We start from the raw sequence: 15,052 nt of genomic DNA on the forward strand, positions 1-15,052 counted from the left end.
CTTAGTCCCCAAGTTTGACATTTCCCAGAAAAAAGTGTGTGTGTGTATTCGAGGCTGTGACTCAAGTGTAAACTCCCCTCTGGCCATAGACCGTAAAAACATCAGCTATACACACTTTCTGACGTAATGCACCTACACTGAAGTCTGATTGGTTAAAACAGAAAGAACATAGGGGGGGCTTTGAGCCAATGAGGTAGTATGTTGTTGGTGAGGACTTCACAACATCGTACAACCTTAGCTGAAAGGTGCTGAAAGGTGCAGTTCGCTAATTAGCACTCCATGCAAAGACTATGTGAGGTGAATAACCATAATATAAAGCTTTTAAAGGTTATACAATTACAATGTTTTATTAAGTAAACTGTGGTAGAATATCAACATTTTTAGGACTTTATAAAATTATATTATTATTAATATTATTATTTATAATTTCCATAGAGTTGTTTGTAATTAACTCATGCTAGCTAGCTAGCTCAGCCTTAACGAGGCATTTAAACTGTGTCGGTGTAATTGTTTTGCTAATGCTCTATCATCTATTCATATTTAATGCATCCAGCAAATAATATCTTCAAGATTAGTAAAGTATGTAAACTAGTAAATGAATGTTTTAATCGGTAATAAGGGTGAAGTCCTGGCTATAAAAATGAGAGGAAGCAAAAGGCAGAGCCCAAATCAGGACGCTGTATTTCACATCACCACTTGTCGTGATAAAGCGGGGCTTGATGTGAAATACATTGATGCATTTAAAGGTGAGCAGAGCAGAGAAACTCTGAATGATAATGATAGTGATAATTAGCCGGTTATGCTAGCGCGCTGTGCTTCCCAGCTCAGGTAGAGGAGTGTTTGCGGTGACAGACTTTACTAAAGGCAGCCGTGCTGGAGTACAGAGGGGAACTCATCAGCTGTCAGGAGAGCCAGAGAAGACAACGCCTTTATCACAACTCCCTAAAGGCATTCATGTTCGACTTCATCTGGCACGGAAACTTCTGGACGTGAGTATTTATCATCTTTATTCCTCCATGTGTTTAGATGCGGTTTGAGCTGCAAACTTTAAATCTGAAGGAAAAGTTTAGCCGTGAAAAGTGATGTCACGTGCCGTGCTGCACTAAATCTAGCGGATAAAATTAAAAGATGACTTGATGTTATATGGACTTGAAATATTACTTCTGTGACACGGTAATGTTTATATCCGAGCATTTAAATATCATCAGCTGTGCCGGTGTTTCTGTAAGCACGACGTTGTGTATCGGCGCATGCGCAGACTGTGAATCATTCACCTGGGTATTGAATTAAAGTTTTAAATCAGAATAAACTTGTATCTAGGTTTTATTAAAAGTCTTATTCAGTCTTTTGTGCTAAATCTTTAATAACACCGTTGTAGCTCTGATGCATGATTTTGTTGAGCTGTGCATCAGGCTGGGTCTTAAATAAAACAATCCTACAGGCACATTAAAAAGCCTGATCATGACTGCCTGTAAAAGCATTCTGACAGTTTAGAGATCATTATTAGTTAAAAATGAAAGAACTAAATTTGTCAGTAATATAATAATAATAATAATGATTATTAATAATAATAATAATACTTGTGTGGGGGTTTGTCAGTAACTTAAATTTGTTTGTTTGTTCAAATTCAGTATTGATGCTGCAAGGGATGATGGCACACTTCGAAGACTGGTCAATGACGACCACATTAAACCCAACTGCAAAATGAAGAGAATTCTTGTAGAGGGAAAGCCCCATTTGTGTCTTTTTGCTTTAAGAGACATAATACCTGGAGAGGAGATCACCTATAATTATGGAGATGGTGACTGTCCCTGGAGAAATGAAGTAAGAATCTTTATTCTTGTAGCAGTGATGGATAATTAAATGGCATCAGCTTAGCTGTACAATGCCAGCATGCTTTTATATTTGGGCTTATAATTAACCCCCACATTATGTTTAAACATGACATTTTACACAGGTCCCCTACTCCTCAATTTCTTATTTTTCTGGAAATCTCTTGTTTACTTGGAGTGTGTTGGTATAACAATTCTTTTTACACATATACCCTGTTCAGCTTAGTTTTCTAATATACAGATGCTTATCTTTTTTGGCTCATAATTAATAGTTGTGCTCATTACAGGTGACAAAATGTGGAACAGAATCAGACTGTATTCGTCCAGCCTCAGATGGTGCCTCTGGAGATGATCACCATTGCACCCAACATTCAGAGCCCGAGTCTACTTCCAGCAAACAAGTATGAAACTTCTTTTAAATTATTATTTTTTTAACAATAAACGTCAGGTCCCCACAATATACCATGTACTTTACCAGTGTTAGCAAAGGAGTGATTTCAATTGACTGGTCAGAATTACCCACCCACCACAGAGTCCCCACATTATGTTTAAACATGAAATTTTACACAGGTCCCCACATAAAGCCTACTCTTAAATTTCTTATTTTTTCTGGAAATCTCTTGTTTACTTGGAGTGTGTTGGTATAACAATTCTTTCTACAATATACACTGTTCAGTTTAGTTTTCTAATATAGAGATGCTTATCTTTTGGCTCATAATTAATAGTTGTGATCATTACAGGAGACAAAATGTGGAGCAGAATCAGTCTGTATTCAACCAGCTTCAGATGGTGCCTCTGGAGATGATCACCATTGCACCCAACATTCAGAGCCTGAGTCTACTTCCAGCAAACAAGTATGAAACTTCTTTTAAATTATTTTTTAACAATAAACGTCAGGTCCCCACAATATACAATGTTGACTGGTCTGGGAATTACCTGCCCACCACAGAGTCCCCACATTATGTTTAAACATGAAATTTTACACAGGTCCCCACATAAAGCCTACTCTTAAATTTCTTATTTTTCTGGAAATATCTTGTTTACTTGGAGTGTGTTGGTATAACAATTTTTTCTACAATATACACTGTTCAGTTTAGTTTTCTAATATAGAGATGCTTATCTTTTGGCTCATAATTAATAGTTGTGCTCATTACAGGAGACAAAATGTGGAGCAGAATCAATCTGTATTCAACCAGCTTCAGATGGTGCCTCTGGAGATGATCACCATTGCACCCAACATTCAGAGCCTGAGTCTACTTCCAGCAAACAAGTATGAAACTTCTTTTAAATTAATTCTTTTTAAACAATAAACGTCAGGTCCCCACAATATACAATGTTGACTGGTCTGGGAATTACCTGCCCACCACAGAGTCCCCACATTATGTTTAAACATGAAATTTTACACAGGTCCCCACATAAAGCCTACTCTTAAATTTCTTATTTTTCTGGAAATATCTTGTTTACTTGGAGTGTGTTGGTATAACAATTTTTTCTACAATATACACTGTTCAGTTTAGTTTTCTAATATAGAGATGCTTATCTTTTTGGCTCATAATTAATAGTTGTGATCATTACAGGAGACAAAATGTGGAGCAGAATCAATCTGTATTCAACCAGCTTCAGATGGTGCCTCTGGAGATGATCACCATTGCACCCAACATTCAGAGCCTGAGTCTACTTCCAGCAAACAAGTATGAAACTGCTTTTAAATTATTTCTTTTTAAACAATAAACGTCAGGTCCCCACAATATACAATGTACTTTACCAGTGTTAGCAAAGGAGTGATTTCAATTGACTGGTCAGGGAATTACCCGCCCACCACAGAGTCCCCACATTATGTTTAAACATGAAATTTTACACAGGTCCCCACAAAAGGTCTACTCTTAAATTTCCTATTTTTCTGTAAATATCTTGTTTACTTGGAGTGTGTTGGCATAACAATTCTTTCTACAATATACACTGTTCAGCTTAGTTTTTTAATATAGAGATGCTTATCTTTTTTGGCTCATAATTAATAGTTGTGCTCATTACAGGTTACAAAATGTGGAACAGAATCAGACTGTAATTATCCAGCCTCAGATGGTGCCTCTGGAGATGATCACCATTGCACCCAACATTCAGAGCTCGAGTCTACTTCCAGCAAACAAGTATGAAACTGCTTTTAAATTAATTTTTTTAAACAATAAACATCAGGTCCCCACAATATACAATGTACTTTACCAGTGTTAGCAAAATGTATGTGGTGTTATACAGCATGTGCTTTTGTTTTTGTTGTATTTTACAGAGTGTACCTTTCTGACATTATAAGAAAAGTTACAATGTCACCAAAAGGCAGTTTATTTTCCACTTTTTGTGTACATGAACTCATTTGAAGTTCTTATTACTTTTTTTTTTTTTTTTTACTTTGCAGGGGTTAACATTAGGTGAAATGTTTACTGGAAATCAGTACCATAAACTGCAATCACAAGTTGAAACAAGCATTTCTCAGGTTCGAAAAAATACTTAAAAAAAAAAAAAAAGTTCTGAGGACTGCATTAGTATTTTTCGGTGTTTATATTTGTTATATTGTATTTTATAGCTTGATGATGTAAGCAGGGGTGATGACCGCTCCATTAGTAGTATGGAATGCAGTGAAGAGGAGTATGTCCCTGAATCTTCAGATAGTAGCTCGGATGAAAGTGACTGCAGTCTTTCAATTTCTAAAAGGAAGGTCAAGACAGTTACAAAAATCTGTCCTTCACTTAGTTCTAGCACTGGTCACTGCAGTGTTGTAGATGTGGAAGACACTGAAGTTAAACCTGATCAGTCAAGCTCAGTTTCAGTCAAAGGAGTGTCAAAAGCAACCAATAAAACAAGAGTGTATGACAAGAAACAGTACTGTTTGTTTTGCAGCAAACCACTATCAAAAATGGCAAGACATTTAGAGCAGGTGCATAGCACAGAGTCTGAAGTTGCAAAAGCTTTGACTTTTCCAAAAGGTTCAAAAGAAAGGAAAAACTTACTAGATCACCTCAGAAATAGAGGGAATTTTGCACATAATGCTGAGGTTCTTCAGTGTGGAAAAGGCGAGCTTGTACCTTATAAGAAGCCCCGACAAGATAGTGATTCAATCAAGTTTGTGCATTGCTGTAACTGTCAAGGACTCTTTGCTAAAAAGTTTCTTTGGTGTCATATGAAGCGATGTAAGATGAGCAAAAATTATCCATCTAATCCCAAACCAGGAAAGAACAGGTTGCTTTCACAAAGTGCTTACATGGGACCTGTGCCTCCTGGAACTAGTGCTGGTTTGTGGAAACTTTTCAGTAACATGACCCATGACAAGGTGGTACTTGCCATTAAAACAGACTTGTACATAAGAAGATTGGGAGAGTATTTTTACAACAGAGTTGGCTCAGATGTTAGCAAACACGAATATATCAGACAGAAGATGAGAGAAATTGGAAGGTTGTTAATTTCAGCCAGGGAAGTTACTCCTTTGTGTAAAATAGAGGATTTTGTTGATCCAGCTAACTTCATGCATGTCATCACCGCTGTCAAAAAAGCTTGTGGTTATGATGAAGAAAAGTGCACATTTCAACGACCATCACTTGCATTAAAGTTGGGTCACAGCTTACAGAAGATTGCTTCTTTGGTCTCATTTCAAGCAATGATGGATGGGGACAGTGAAAGAGCAAAGAAAGCTAACAACTTTTCAGACATGTATGCATCAAGATGGAGTGAACTGATATCATCACATGCACTTAGAACGCAGAGAGAAGTTAAGTGGAATGCTCCGCTTATTCTTCCTTTTACTGAGGATGTGAAAATGCTTCATTTGTATCTTGATCAAAAGCAAGAAGAGAGTTTTGAGAAACTGTCATCAGATGCTTCCTCTAAGAACTGGACACATCTAGCAAAGGTTACTCTGGCTCAGACTATTCTTTTCAATCGCAGAAGAGAGGGTGAGGTCTCAAAAATGCCATTAACATCATTTATCAACAGAAACACTGATAACTTGCATGAAGATGTTGCTCTCGCACTTTCAGAGCTTGAAAAGAAACTCTGCCATCATTTTACTCGAATTGAAATACGTGGAAAGCGAGGACGAAAGGTTCCAATTCTTTTAACACCTGCTATGCAAAAGAACATGGAGCTTCTTATAAAAACAAGAGAATCGTGTGCAATTCCTTCTGAAAGCATCTACATGTTTGCACGTCCTGCAGCACTTTCACACCTAAGGGGATCTGATTGTCTCGTGAATTTGCAATGCAATGTGGAGCAAAGAATCCAAATGCACTTTCATCAACAAAGCTACGTAAACACATAGCAACACTTTCAAATGTTCTGAACCTCAATAATACAGAATTGGATCAGCTGGCAGACTTTTTAGGCCATGATGTGAGGGTACACAGAGAATATTACAGACTTCCGGAAGGGACTCTCCAACTTGCCAAGATAAGCAAAATTTTGATGGCATTGGAGACAGGAAGACTTGGGAGTTCAGTGGAAAGAACCTAGATGAAATTGACATTGATCCAAATGGTATGTTCAGTTGAGTTTATATCTTAATTGTCGGCATATTTTAACATAAAGGACTAGCATAAGAATATAACAGTCATATTACATTGTTTTGGTTGTTGTTTTGATAGAAGCAGTAATTGTCCCAAGTTCAGAATTCCAAAAGGATCTGTCAGGAATAGAGAATCAGTCAGATGAAGAAGGTGAGCTTTACTTGCTGGTTAGTGTCTATAGCTGAGGAAGTCAAAGTTTAGTTAGATGTATCATACAGTGTCATGTGACTCCAGTAGCACTGAATATGCAGTATCGGTGCCAGTGAAGCTTATTACTATTGAGCTTTCTGGAGGAGTTGTAGGTTTAATTCAAAGAAATGGCAGGAAGATGTTTAATTTCCTATCCCTATAGAAAAGTGTGTGACATTAGGAGAGTCAATGTTGGTTTTATCTATTAATAATGTGGTAAAGGGGAAATAAAGTTTTTTAAGCTGTTATGTCCTTATTGTCTTGGTATTTGCAACATCTTAGCACATGTATAGTTCTACTCTAGCAACACCGAAGTGTCGTAATTGTACTGCATTTGGTCTGTTTAAATAGATCTTGGAGAAGAACTGGCTTTAAAACCATTTACCAATCAATCCCAGGAAAGCTCAGCTGAGCAAGCCACAGAACCAACTAGTACTACATCATTCAAAGGTATTATCCAATGAACTAAAATGATGCCAAGCTTTTATAAAATTAAAAAAATGTGTATGATTTGACTAACTTTGTTGTGTGTTTATTTAGGTGCTAAGGTTTTTAAGAAAAAGAAATGGGACACCAGTGAAGTGAAAGCGGTTGAAAAACACCTGTACACGTTCATTAAATCTTGCAGAGTGCCAGGAAAAAAAGAGTGTGAGGATTGTATAAAAGCTGAACCTGTTGCATTGAAAGATCGGGATTGGCTGGCTGTTAAGTTCTTTGTAAAGAATAGAATTACATCTCTTAAAAAGAAGATATAAGAAAATATCCATTTTATTTTTGTTCTATTTGCACAGATGAGTGTCAGTTTCTGTTGATATTTTTTTTATTTTCATTGCTAAATGTCTGAAACATTTTCTTTTATAATACAGTTTTGTTGAAGTTAACAAAACAGCTATATATATATATATATATATTTTTTTTTTTTTTTATTATTGCTTTTTGACAACTGTTAAAAAAAAAGTTAAATGCTTTGTTTTGAGGCAATTACTATATATCTGTGCAAAAAAAAACTAAATAAATATTCTGTTGTTATTTATGTGACTTCATTATTTCTAACATTAGAAATATGCATTTTAGCCACATTTTAATTATCTGTAAAATTTGTCCCCACATTATTCACAAGTACCTACGTTGTAGAAATACCAGAAAAGTGTGTGTGTGTGTTTGCTGGTCCTCACAAAATTAGTCTACCGGAAAATGTCCCCAAATTATGGAAAAATGTCACATTGCTTTATTTAGCTTTTTTCTTAAATTTAAAGTGACCAGTGTTTTACAGATTTTTTAAAACATGAATCTGCTGTCCTTTGCTCCTAAACCATTTAGAAATAGGTGTCCCCACATTCTGGGATCCAGCATGTAGTCCCCAAAACTGGTTAGACAAGTATGTGTGTGTGTGTGTGTGTGTGTGTGTGTGTGTGTGTGTGTGTGTGTAAAAGTGTGTGAGAGTGTGAGAAAGAGAGAGAGAGAGTGTGTGTGTATGTGTGTGTGTGAGAGTGTGTGTATATGTGTGTGTGAGAGTGTGAGAGAGAGAGAGACTGTGTGTGTGTGTGTGTGTGTGTGTGTGAGTGAGTGTGTGTGAGTGTGTGTGAGAAAGAGAAAGAGTAAATGAATGCATGTGAGTGTGTGTGTGTGTGTGTGTGTGTGTGTGTGTGTGTGTGTGTGAGTGTGTGTGTAAGAGAGAAAACAGGACATGTATATGTAGTTTGTGTTACTGAATGTGAACTCTAACAGTTTCACAGTCATTTCAGACACATTGCAGTGGTTTTAAGACACGTTTTGTGCTGCAGCTTCACACATACGTACATCAGACCCAAAGCCTCTGTGACAAATCATAAGTGTGCAGTGAAAAGAAACCAACTTCCTCCTCAGAACATTGATGCTCAACCTAGAAGCTCTGCTTCAGTCTCACTATTAGAGAATGTGTGTTACTGAGGAGCAGGTCATGTGACTCTCAGAGAGATGATCTTACCTCAGTTTCTCCAGTTTACAGTGAGGATTCTCTAGTACAGCTGAGAGACACTTCACTCCTGAGTCTCCTACTTTATTCCTAGACAGATACAGTTCTCTCAGGTGTGAGGGGTTTGATCTCAGAGCTGAAGCGAGAGCAGCACAGCCTTCATCTGATACTCCACAATCACACAACCTGCAGATACACAATGACACACACTTCACTCTCTCAGTTTCTACACATTACACATCCTTTCTGTTCTCATTCATTTCTGCAGTGTTGGTGTGAGAACCAGTCACAGACACTGATGGAAGTCCTCGTCTAGACAGTCATGTAGTGCGAGTTGCAGTGTAAGGTTTATTTCAGCTCATTAGAAGATCTTAAACATTTCAAAAAAAAGTTGTGAAAGAACATGAGATGAATGAGAGCACACACCTTATTATTCTGCAAACGGAGCAGAGGGGAAACTCTGACAATGAACAATAATAAGGTAAGACGTCTAGAAACAGGTTAAAAAAGCAATGATGATGATTTGAAGATGATGTGTGTGTTATGGTGGACCGTCTCCCTTCTCTTGTCCAATCACAAGATCATATGATTATTGCTGTGATTGAGATTCCTGTTATTATGTGTATGTAGTGAGGTCCTTTATGGGGCCTTTTATTTTAAAATGTACTTTTGTTTTAAAAGCATAAAGAAAAGCGTAGCCCCTTTAAGAGGTAGGCCCCAGTGAGTGCATTGCCCCTTTAAGAGGAAGTGTCCCGATTAGCGTGAGCGAATGAACAAACGCTTCGGATTCCGTACCCTTATAAAGTGTCTGAGCAGCTGTGAGGAATGGTGGCTGCTTGATCGTCTGTTTGTTTCATTGTCAGACTTCTCCTCTAATAAGGCTGCGTTTATCCTTCATGTGCAAGTGTTGTGCATTTAATAAGAGGTAAGGGAGGATAATTTTCCCCTTTTTGGTGTTTGGTTGCTATCCTGCTTTTTAATCTGTAAGAGTTTGGTTTTAGGGTGATCAGATCTGCTCTTTGGCGGCTGGACTGTGGATGTGCTGCTTGTTTGCCATTTGAGTGTGGTATTGCTGTGCAGGCCTGGTTAAACGGAGGGGTTTGTAGGGTTTCTTTTAATAAATAATGCTAAACGTGTGTTTCTTTCAATTACGATGTGATTATGCAGTTCTAATGTTTTATTCTGTTTTTTTAGGAACTGCATTTGGTCACTGCTGTCCTTCTTTACCTTTTATTTTTGGGTTTTGTGATTTAATGTTTGTTTGGTTTTCTTTATTTAAGGCACCCATCATGTTGTATGGATGCTGTGTTTAGCTGATTGTTAAAAAGACTATAGGGGATTGTTTGCAGATATTTTATGGTATGATAACCAACTGATTTTGTGCATCTGTTCCTTTCCAGTGGATCATCTGGGAGCACTGGTTGGATTGTGGGTGTTGGTCCTTTGCTGGTGGAATCTGTGCTACGGTTTACACTGCATGCTGTGTGAATCTTATGAGTTTACGGTGTGTGGCACTTTGTGTGCGTGTGGGTGTGCGCGTGCGTGTGTGTGTTGATGTGTTTTCCTTTACAGGCACCATTTTGGGTGAACCTTTTGGGGTTAAAGTGGGCCTGCACCTGTGGCCTGTCAGTCTTCCTTTGTATCCACTGGAATGTTTGGTGTTAATTGGTAATTGTAACAGTTGGTATCCTTTTAATATGATTCATGTTGTAGTTTTAAATAAAATAAGGTATTAATAATAAGGGTTTATATTTAACTGATTCTGGAAGTGTTGAGGAGGTTAATAGAAATCCAACACTAAAATAAGAAATCTGTCTCTGTTCCTTTTTATTTGGTACACACCGAACCTGTTTAATTTAATTTTGATATTTCCCATTGGTAGATCCCAGGGTGGCGTAGTCGGGTAACCAAGTACATATTGGGGTCTTTTGGGCCCCTCACGCTACAATCTGGCGTAGTCGGCAGGACGTGTACAAACAGACATTTTTCTTTATTTTTGTCACCCTGTAGTTCTTTTTGGTTGTTGTTGTGTTTTTTTTAGAAGGACAGCGGTGTATCAAACTTCACTATTCAACAAGCATTGTAAGAGGCTTCTAATGGACACGATTTCCTGGTCTTCATTAAGATGGACAACGAGCTGCAGGAGCTTCGAGACTTGGTGATCCAGTTAAGGGCAGAAAATGAGAGACTTGTACATGAACGGACTGAGGTGACATTAGTACCTTCATCAGGGGCCTCTGATTCTAACAACCCTGGTTCACATAATAATTTTACCCCAACAACGGGCTCTGAACGTCTTTTATATGTGCCACGAGAGAGAAAATGTCCCTTGTTCCGTAGTAATGTAGGGCTCAATATTGTTGAATGGATTGAAGTGGTACGTGCAAGTATTCGGGCTCGACATTTAGCCCCAATAGATCAAGCTTATTTTATTTATGATCATTTGGAGGGAGAAGCTAAAAATGAAATAAGGTATAGATCTAAGGAAGAGCAGGGAAGATCCTGAAAAGATCTTGTCCATTTTGCAAGAACTATATGGTTGTTCTCAATCTTATGTTGCCTTACAGGAGGACTTTTTCTCTAGGAAGCAGCTAGAGGGAGAGTCCTTACAAGAGTATTCACATGCCCTGTTTAGTTTAATGGAAAGAGTGGTTAAGTGTGCACCTAATGGACTGCCTAATTCTGCTGTTTTACTTAGAGATCAGTTTGTTGAACATGTTAATGATCCTAATCTTCGCAGGACTTTGAAGCAGACGGTCCGAGCTAAACCAGGTTGCACACTACTTGATGTAAGGGCTGAAGCAATTCGATGGGAACGGGAAGGTAGACCTATTATTGATAGGGCTAGGAGTCATTCTGTTCCATCCATTTGTGCCATACAGACTTTTAAGGATAATAGTGTACAGCAGCAGCCCTCTATCCAGATATCTGAATTAGCAGAATTGAAAGAGATGATGTTGAAACAACAGCAACAGCTTAATGAACTTTCTGAACGGTTTATGTCTTTGCAGCAACCTCGTACACACACTTCACTGTCACGTAATGCCCCAATAATATGTAGACGTTGTCAGCAGCCGGGCCATTTTGCTAGTAGTTGTGATAATGAGCGTGTTTTGCAGGCTCGGCACCATCGGCCTCGTGTGCAGCCTCGCCCACCACAGAATGTGGCTTCCAATCAGCCGACGGAAAACTAGCACCCTCTGTTTTGCAGAGCCACAGAGCAGAAGGGGATATTACTGGCTCAAGGTTGCCCAGTCCTGTAAGTAATGAGACTGTTTCTCAATTAGTTGGTATGTGTCCATCAATTACTGTGACAATGGGGGGAGTGCAAGTAAAATGTCTTTTAGACACTGGGTCGATGGTTTCTACCATTTCTGATACCTATTTTTTTCAGCATTTTTCACAAGTTCCTCATGCATGTCAGTGGTTACAGCTTAAGGCCGCTAACGGTCTTGACATTCCTTACATTGGGTATGTGGAGCTTGATGTTCAAGTACTGGATAGGGTTATTCCTAAGCGTGGCATCCTGGTGGTGCGAGGCCCTCAAACCTCTACATCCACAACTTGCGTGCCTGGTGTGTTGGGCATGAATATTATAAGGGAATGTTACACTGAGTTATTTGGGCACTACGGTCCGGATTTATTTGCCCTCCCACAGGTCACGCAGGCTCCTGATGTTTTGCAACAAGCCCTTCAGTTATGCCATCAAACTCAGCCTGAGCGTACTGGGTGTTTGGCTAGGGTTAGGGGTAGATATGCTATGTCTGTCCCTGCTGAGTCTGTGAGGTTTATTGCAGTTACATGCTCCCAGCAGGTGTTTTCATTAGCTAATACTGCACTTTTTGAGCCGTCTTCTGGATGTACTTCTCTTCCGTCAGGTCTAGTACTTTATCCAGCTGTAGTCAAGGTTTGTAGGGGTACAGCCTATGTCCCCGTAGTGAATGTTAATAGGACTGCTGTAAAGCTTCGTCCCCGATGTCCATTAGGGATGTTACATCAAGCTCAAATTGTCAGTTTACCGGCAGGGATTTCAGAAGTATACACTGAATCCAATGATCTAGAGGTAGCTATGGTAAATTCCCACGTAGGTCAGGTAGACCCCATGCATGAGATTATAAAATCTGTAGATCTGCAGGCGTTGTCTGCGTTAGATCAGCTGAAGGTGAGAGACTTGTTGAATAAATATGCTTCTGTCTTTTCAGCACATGAGGGTGACTTGGGATGTACAAATCTTATAATGCATGAAATTCCCTTAGTCGATGATGTGCCTGTTCGGCAGAGGTACAGACGTATACCTCCATCTGATTATGATACTGTTAAGGCCCATATAAACCAGCTTTTAGAGGCCCAGGTGATTCGGGAGAGCTGCAGTCCTTATGCATCCCCTATAGTTCTTGTTAAAAAGAAAGACGGCAGCCTGCGGATGTGTGTGGACTATAGACAGCTAAACAGTAAGACTCGTCGAGATGCCTTTCCATTGCCACGCATTGAAGAATCCCTGGATGCACTTTCTGGGGCTAAATGGTTCTCTACCTTAGATTTGGCCAGTGGATACAACCAGGTGCCCGTGGCTGAGAAGGATAAGGGGAAGACTGCATTTTGCACGCCATTTGGACTTTTTGAATTCAATCGTATGCCCTTTGGCCTCTGCAATGCACCTAGTACATTCCAGAGACTTATGGAACGGCTTTTCGGTGCACAACATTTTCAGTCTTTACTGTTGTACCTGGATGATGTTATTGTGTTTTCATCTACCGTAGATCAGCACCTTGTCCGGTTGGAGTCCGTGCTGTCTAGACTACAGAAGGAGGGACTAAAAGTTAAGCTGGAAAAATGCTGCTTCTTTCGAACAGAAGTGAAGTATCTTGGCCATGTGATCACTGAAGAGGGTGTTTCCACCGACCCTGAAAAGGTAGCGGCTGTGTCAACTTGGGGTCATCCCACCACAGTGTCCGAGCTGAGATCATTCCTTGGATTCGCCAGTTATTATAGACGTTTTGTGGAGGGTTTCTCCAAATTAGCAGCACCATTGCATCATCTGGTTGCTACGCACTGGCAAACACCATAGGAGGGTGCAAGGCACCCAATAGGAACTGCATGGACTAAGGAGTGTGAAGAGAGTTTTAATAACTTAAAAGTCTCCCTGACCACTGCCCCAGTGTTGGCTTATGCAGACTTTTCCCTGCCTTTTATTTTGGAGATTGATGCCAGTCATAGTGGCTTGGGAGCTGTGCTGTCTCAAGATCAGGATGGACGAGTAAGGCCAGTTGCCTATGCCAGCAGAGCTTTATCCCCCTCTGAAAGAAATATGTCCAATTATAGCTCTATGAAGCTTTAGTTTTTGGCCTTGAAGTGGGCAATGACAGAAAAGTTTCGTGAGTATCTTTTGGGGCATAAGTGTGTTGTGTGGACTGACAACAATCCACTCAGTTATTTGAATACATCAAAATTGGGAGCGACTGAACAAAGGTGGGCAGCCCAGTTATCTGACTTTGATTTTACAATTCGTTACCGCTCAGGAAGAACAAATGTTAATGCAGACTCTCTTTCAAGGCAACCCCATTCTGTTGACATCTCATCAGGGTTAGAACCTCTTCTTCCAGGGACTCAACTTCCAGAAAGTTTGCAGTTACATCCTGACTTAATACCTACTTTGGTAACACAACTGGCAATTTCTGTGCTCCCAAGTCATGACATTAATCACTTGATCACTCTTCAGCAACAGGATCCAGTTATAGGCCCTTTTCTTAATTTTTGGCATCAGAAAAGAAGCCCTGATCGGTTGGAACGGAAAAGACTTTCTAGGTCTGTTCAAGAACTGGTACGGCAGTGGGATCGTTTGTTTGATCGAGAGGGGCTCCTGTATCGTAGATTCCACCGGCCCGATGGTGGTGAAGAACAATACCAGTTGATCCTACCTGAAGCCTTGAGGGAAGAAGTATTGCAGCAGTTGCATCAGGGTCACGGGCACCAGGGCATCGAGAGGACAACGGAGTTGGTGCGGCAGAGGTGCTATTGGCCAGGGATGTATGAACACATAAAACAGTGGTGCCAGCGCTGTCAGCGATGTGCTATGGCAAAACCCTTCCATCCATAACTCGTACTCAATGGGGCATCTGTTGGCCTCTAGACCAAATCAGATCTTGGCCATAGATTTCACCCTTCTCGATCGCTCAAGGGATGGAAGAGAGCATGTCTTAATTATGACTGATGTCTTCTCTAAGTTTACCCAGGCAGTTTCTACTAGAGATCAACGGGCCCCTACAGTGGCAAGAGTACTTGTTCAAGAGTGGTTCTATAAGTTTGGGGTGCCTGCTCGTATCCACTCCGACCAAGGTCGAAATTTTGAAAGTGCTCTAATTCAGCAGTTGTGTGAACTTTATGGAATCCAGAAGACTTGCACTTCTCCTTATCATCCTCAAGGAAATGGACAGTGCGAACGATTTAATAGGCCGTGGCATGGCCTTCTAAGAACTCTTCAGCCAGATCAGAAGCATGATTGGCCCCTTTATCTTCCCCAGATGATT

General features: G+C 39.8%; 3 protein-coding genes across 3 annotated transcripts in view; all 3 read left to right on the forward strand.

The window, feature by feature from the left end:
* Positions 1-15,052, forward strand: part of LOC124376818 (piggyBac transposable element-derived protein 3-like) — a 348,640-nt gene that overhangs the window by 86,718 nt on the left and 246,870 nt on the right. The gene's annotated exons all lie outside the window — the stretch shown is intronic.
* Positions 735-2,692, forward strand: LOC124377329 (histone-lysine N-methyltransferase set-1-like). Its single transcript, XM_046836756.1, has 5 exons — positions 735-746; positions 853-989; positions 1,632-1,824; positions 2,120-2,233; positions 2,573-2,692. Exons 1-5 carry the CDS (start codon positions 735-737, stop codon positions 2,690-2,692), a joined length of 576 nt encoding a protein of 191 aa, XP_046692712.1.
* Positions 3,412-11,719, forward strand: LOC124377330. Its single transcript, XM_046836758.1, has 7 exons — positions 3,412-3,523; positions 3,866-3,979; positions 4,243-4,320; positions 4,411-6,061; positions 7,112-7,219; positions 10,098-10,150; positions 11,645-11,719. Exons 3-7 carry the CDS (start codon positions 4,261-4,263, stop codon positions 11,717-11,719), a joined length of 1,947 nt encoding a protein of 648 aa, XP_046692714.1. The 5' UTR covers positions 3,412-3,523; positions 3,866-3,979; positions 4,243-4,260.

The sequence above is a fragment of the Silurus meridionalis genome, chromosome 23 (assembly GCF_014805685.1).
Source record: "Silurus meridionalis isolate SWU-2019-XX chromosome 23, ASM1480568v1, whole genome shotgun sequence".
Classification (NCBI taxonomy): Eukaryota; Metazoa; Chordata; class Actinopteri; order Siluriformes; family Siluridae; genus Silurus; species Silurus meridionalis.

What these genes read in the sequence shown, in the direction of transcription:
- LOC124377329 (XM_046836756.1), top strand. An exon ending in TGGCACGGAAACTTCTGGAC is followed by an intron (nt 990 to 1,631) that starts GTGAGTATTTAT and finishes GTTCAAATTCAG; the next exon opens with TATTGATGCTGCAAGGGATG. An exon ending in ACTGTCCCTGGAGAAATGAA is followed by an intron (nt 1,825 to 2,119) that starts GTAAGAATCTTT and finishes TGCTCATTACAG; the next exon opens with GTGACAAAATGTGGAACAGA.
- LOC124377330 (XM_046836758.1), top strand. Translation starts at nt 4,261, where the DNA reads ATGTTTACTGGAAATCAGTACCATAAACTGCAATCACAAGTTGAAACA. An exon ending in ACACCTAAGGGGATCTGATT is followed by an intron (nt 6,062 to 7,111) that starts GTCTCGTGAATT and finishes GTGTTTATTTAG; the next exon opens with GTGCTAAGGTTTTTAAGAAA. An exon ending in AGTGCCAGGAAAAAAAGAGT is followed by an intron (nt 7,220 to 10,097) that starts GTGAGGATTGTA and finishes TTTCCTTTACAG; the next exon opens with GCACCATTTTGGGTGAACCT.